General features: G+C 64.6%; 1 protein-coding gene across 1 annotated transcript; it reads right to left on the bottom strand.

Moving 5' to 3' along the window:
• Window positions 1-459: 459 nt before the first annotated feature.
• Window positions 460-4,158, bottom strand: IRS1 (insulin receptor substrate 1; the record flags this gene model as incomplete). Its single annotated transcript, XM_080689941.1, has 1 exon — window positions 460-4,158. One exon carries the CDS (start codon window positions 4,156-4,158, stop codon window positions 460-462), a length of 3,699 nt encoding a protein of 1,232 aa, XP_080546067.1.
• Between the last annotated feature and the right edge of the window lie 1,177 nt (window positions 4,159-5,335).

The following is a 5,335-nucleotide window of genomic DNA, read 5'->3' as shown; positions in this document are numbered from 1 at the left end:
TAGGTATTGTGTAATCTCAAAATCCAAGTGCTCACCCTTCAGAGCTCCGGGCTGTATGTCCAAGTGTTTTAATAGAACCTCGCCTTGGGGGCTGGCCTTAACATATAGTCAAAACTTCAATTAAAAAAATGAAGGTTCTTAGATAGGAACTTTACAAACTTCAAAACTGATATTATACAAGTTTTAAAAATATGACGGTAAGTAGTTTACTTGGAAAGCCTGAGATGAAGAAGCCCTCCTGTGAGTGCTGGCACACATTTCCCTGTCTCACAGAAAGGGAGAGGGTGTTGATCACCCCCCCACACACACACACTTTCCACAAATGCCTTATACTCAAGGAAGCAGTGGGAAGGGGTGCCGGGGCAGAGAGAGGGAGAGAGAATTCTAGCACAAGGTTAAAAGCACGCTGGTTTCCTGCCTCGACAGCTTGTAACGCACCTGCTGTGATGTCCAGTTAAGCTACTGGCGGTCCTCTGGCTGCTTCTGGAAACTGATGCTGGCATAGGCGCTTAAATCCTCGCTGGAGCGGCTGGTGGAGCTGCTCTCCCTGCTGCCCCCGGGCTGATGAGGGGCCGGGGTAGGCTGCGGTTGAAGGGGGTGCTCCTGAGGGTGCGGTTTCAAGTCCTTGACCAAATCCAGGTCTATGTAGTTAAGACCATTCTCCAGACCCCCCGCAGCTCCGCAGGCTTGGGCCGGCTCCTTGGGGGCAGCCCCAAGCTCTCCAGGTCTCAGCCACACATTCTCAAAGGAAGCAGAGCTGTGACGTTTCACATCCTCGCCACTGCCCCCTGCTGCGGACCCCCCACCGAAGGGCGCCCCATTGCCCCCACGGGTGGCAGTAGGTGTGGAGGAGAAGGTCTCCGAGCTGTGCCTCCTCCGGCAACCTTGTGGATCTGCGCGGATCACTTTGGCACTCTGGTTGCGATTGGGGCTGAGGTTCACCCGGGTGAAGGCACTCACGCCCCCAGTTCCCTGCGGGCCCCCCAAAAGGGAAGGATGGGCAGCCAGCTCACCTTTTCCTTGAGATGCAGCAGGAGAAGGAGAGGCTGCTGAGGCTGAAGAGGGAGCAGCCGTGGTGGCCCTGGGCAGGCTCACCTCCTCTGCGGCCACGCCTGTCCGCATGTCAGCGTAGCTAACGGGGGCCACTGGTGAGGTGTCCACGTAGCTCTGACGGGAACACCCCAACTGCATGCTCATGTAGTCCCCCCGGCTGCTGGGCACAGCCCGGGTAGGCCTGCAAACGCTGGCAGCCCCTGGAGGTGCTGGGCCCACTCTGCCCAGCTCAACCCCACCGCTCTCCTGCCAGGCTGCCCTCCGGCCAGGTCCCAGGTCCATGTTCATGTACTCCTCGGTGCCAGTCTCTTCTTCCCGGGGAGCTGGCTGCAGCTGGGATGGACACCGGACAGAAGGGGTGCTGCGGGAAGCCATGGGGCCAGAAAGGTAGCCAGGCTGGTCATTCCCAAACTCGATATTCACATATTCCCCTGGGCTCTTGGGCTCCGGGGGGTGATGCAGGGGCTGCTGCTGCTGCTGCTGCAGCTGTTCTCGGGCCCGAGGTAAGGTGCTGGCCTTGGGATCCCCCAAGGACAGCCGTGTGGGCCGAGCCAGGCGGCTGTTGGTCTGGGCAGCGGTGTCCACCTTTCGAGGCAGGTGGGGCTGCAGGACGTGATGGTGCGGGTGCGGGAGGCCGGGCTCCGGCCTAGCCCCACAGTAGCCCCCACCCAGGCTATCGCTGCTGGTGGAGGACGAGGAATCTTCTGCTGTTGCAGCATAGAGAAGGCGACCGGAGCTGGAGGGCAGGCGGAGGTGTGGGTGCCGTACACCCTCCTCTGGCTCCCCAGGGCGCTGGGTGTGCTTAAAAGACCTTGGCAGCGAGTAGTAGGAGAGGACAGGCTTATGCTGGGGGTCCTCAGGGCCGTAGTAGCAGTCGGAGGGGCTGCTGGTGTTGGAGTCCCCCACTGGCGACATGTTCATGTAGTCACCCGTGCAAGGCAAGAGCTTGCCACCAGTGCCCTCCACGGGGGGCTTGGGGTGCGGCAGGGCATGAGGGTGGTGGCCCCCTACTCCATTTGTCCACAGCTTCCCGTAGCTACCCCCAGCAGGGGCAGCGCTGACGCCATTGCTCCTGGAGCCACCCGCGATGTCAGGGGAGCAGCTGCCGCTGGGGGACATCATCATGTAGCCATTGGGGTCCACTCGCTGGGGATGGCGTCTGATGGGGTTGATGATCTGCTGTGGGGCAGACACGCTCTTGGGGCTCATGGGCATGTAGTCCCCATTGCCCTTCCGGCTGCTGGGCACCGGGGCCACCCCGGGGGACATGGGCATGTAGCCGTCGTCAGTGTGGAGGGTGGAGGAGTCTGGGCGGTGGTGGCCCCCGCGGCGCTCCAAGGGGTGCATCTCTAGACCCTCCTCTGGGTAGGAGTGGGTGGGCACGAAGGCTGAGTGCCGGTAGCCTGGCAGTCGGCCTCCACTGCCCCCTCCTGGTGGGTAGGCAGGCATCATCTCCGTATACTCCTCAATGGAGGCCACTGAGGTCTGCGATGGCGTCTTCTGGTGGGAAATGGTTGGCGACGTGCCGGCTGAGTGGGTTCTCTTCCGGAACCGATTGTCCAGATCTGCAGAGTTGGCCGCGTCATCCCCGGCCAAGGCTGGGCTCGTGCCCAAGCCGGCTCCTGGGAGGTAGCGGGGGCCGTTGCCACCCCGTGATAAAATGTAGTGGCCATTGGGAGCCGCCAAGGTGGAGGCCCCCTTGCCGCCCATGCAGATATAGTTGCTAAGTTCCTCCTCGCCGCGGGCCGGCGGGGTGTGGCCCAAGGAATCCGGAGTGACGCTTCGGAAGGAACTTCGGAAATCGCAGGGACTAGAGCCGTACTCATCGGAAGAGATGAAGCCACCATCGCTGGGGGAGCCGGACACAGAAGCACTAGACCTCCGTGGGAAGAGACAGTCCGAGGTGGAGCCATGGCCGCTGGTGCTGCTGGACGACAGACTAACGGGGCTGGTGGCTGAAGGCGAGCAGCGCGAAGACGGCATGGGGATGGAGCGGCTGTGGTTGAGTGGGGGGTGCAGCCGGGAGCTGCCCCGATGCCGGTGGGCGTGGGTCCTGTTGGTGCTGGGACTCACAGGACTGCCATCCACCGAGGCCGGGCGGGACATGGTGCCTTCGCCATCGCTGGAGGCGCGCACGCGGAAGGAACCCGGCTTGCCGCCCACCATACTGGCTGGGGAGGTGGCGGTGATGCTCTCGGTGCGCGATCTGCGGGTCAGCCCCACCTGGCTGGGCGGGGGGTTGTTGAGATGGTGCCTGCGCAGGGGGACACTGATGGGGTTGGAGCAGTTGGACGAGGACTGGCTCTTGCTGCGAGGGCGAAACTCATCGCTCATGGCGCGCATGGCCTCCAGGATAGTCTCGTGCATGTTCTGGGCCACCACCGAGTCATCCACCTGCATCCAGAACTCCCCAGGCCCTGTCACAGCAGAACGGCCCACCTCGATGAAGAAGAAGTTCTCAGAGTGGCCGCAGCGCCTGATGTTCATCAGCTGGAGCACCACGGCTGCTGCATCTGAGTTCAGCTTCACGAAGCTGATGGTCTTGCTGGTCAGGCAGAGGCGGTAGATACCAATCAGGTTCTTTGTCTGCCCCAGGCCCTTGGGCTTCAGGATCACCTGCCAGACCTCCTTAAACGCAGGTCCTGGGTCCCCGTAGCTCAAGTCCTCTCCAGCCTCTCCGAGCCCGGAGCTGCCGCTGCAGCTGCCCCCACCGCCTCCGGCTCCGGAGCCTGCGGCCCCGTCGTGGTGGGCTTTGGCGCGGTTGTGCAGCTGCAGGAGAGCCTGGTACCAGCTGTCTTGCTCGGCCTCGCTGTCCGCCGCAATGGCAAAGTGTTCGTCACGGGTGTAGAGAGCCACCAGGTGCTTGTTCTTGGAGTCAGCCCGCTTGTTGATGTTGAAGCAGCTCTCCAGGGGGATCGAGCGTTTGGGGGCGCTCGACTTGTGCCTCCACTTCTTCTCGTTCTCGTAGTACTCCAGGCGCGCCGGGCCCCCGGCCTCGCTGGCCGCCCGCAGCACGAAGAAGCGCTTGTGCATGCTCTTGGGTTTGCGCAGGTAGCCCACCTTGCGCACGTCCGAGAAGCCATCGGCATCCGGAGGACTCGCCATGCTGCCGCTACCGCCGCCGCCGCCGAGCAGAGGGAGACGCCGAAAAACAACTGGGCGGGGGTCGGAGGCTCCTCGCGGCCCCGCTCATGCAAACAGGGCTGAAGGCAGCAGAACCCCCCCCCCACCCTGATTCCAAAATCCAGGCCGACCCCCGCTCTGGGGAGGGGCGGCGAAGAAGGACGCAGTGGCTGCGCCAAGAAAGATAACCCGACTGGAGTTTACAGGCGTTTCATGCCCAGGGGGGAGACAGCACGTCCGGGGTGAGCGCGGCCAGGATCCTCCGAGAGCCGAGTCTCCGCTCCGCGGCTGAAGCCGGGAAGGGGCAAAGATGCATCCCTCGCCGCCCTCTCTGAAGTCCCGCGCAGCCAGGCAGCGGCGGCCGGGGTCCCCGCGCTGCCCCTCCAGGCGCGCGCGCCTTCCCTCCTGAGTTCCCCTCTGGAAGTAGCGATTCCCGAGGCAAATTAAATATCCTTGGGCAGGGGGAGGCGGGCTGCCAAGTCCCAACGTTGCACGGGGTTCTCCCTCCTCCTCCTTCGCCTCCTCCTCCGCCTCCTCCCACCCCCGAACCGTCCCCGCCGCCACCAGCCGCCCAAATACCAGCTCAATCGCGGAGACCGCGGCGCTGCGGCTGCTGCTGCTGCTGCGGCTGCTGCTGCCGCCGCCCGCGGACGCGTCCTCTGCAGCCCGCGCTCGCGCCCATCTCGGCGGGAGGGGAGAGTGTCTTTCCCACGCGAAATGCCACTGGGCAGCCGGGGACGGTCCGGAGGGCCGGGCTCATCCCTGCCCCGAGCCCAGGAGGAGGGGAGGGGACGCGGGCGGGGGAGACGCCTGTGCCCGGGAGGCGCTGCCGCCCGCCGCAGTTACTTCTCCCCTCCCTCCCTCCCTCCCTCCCTCCCTCGCTCTCTCCCTCCTCCCTCTCCTCCTCGGAGAGTTGCCGAGAGCCCCAACCAAAACAAGCGGCGGCGGCGGCGGCGTCTGGCTCCGCGCGCCGGCCCCCTCCGACCGCGCCGCCGTCTCACTCGGAGGAGAAAAGCACGTGATGGAGTCTCGGCGCTCGCTCTGCAGCCCGGCCGCGGCCGGGAGGCTCCCGCCCGGGTCTCTACATTCCCGGCCGAGCCCGCCCCGCGCCCGCCCCTCTCCGCCCCCCGGCCGAGCCGCCGCGGCGCCGCGCAGGGCC

The sequence above is a fragment of the Muscardinus avellanarius genome (genome assembly GCF_963383645.1).
Source record: "Muscardinus avellanarius genome assembly, chromosome: 2".
Classification (NCBI taxonomy): domain Eukaryota; kingdom Metazoa; phylum Chordata; class Mammalia; order Rodentia; family Gliridae; genus Muscardinus; species Muscardinus avellanarius.
Note: the sequence above shows the minus strand (reverse complement) of the source record. Positions and strands in the feature narration are given on the sequence as shown.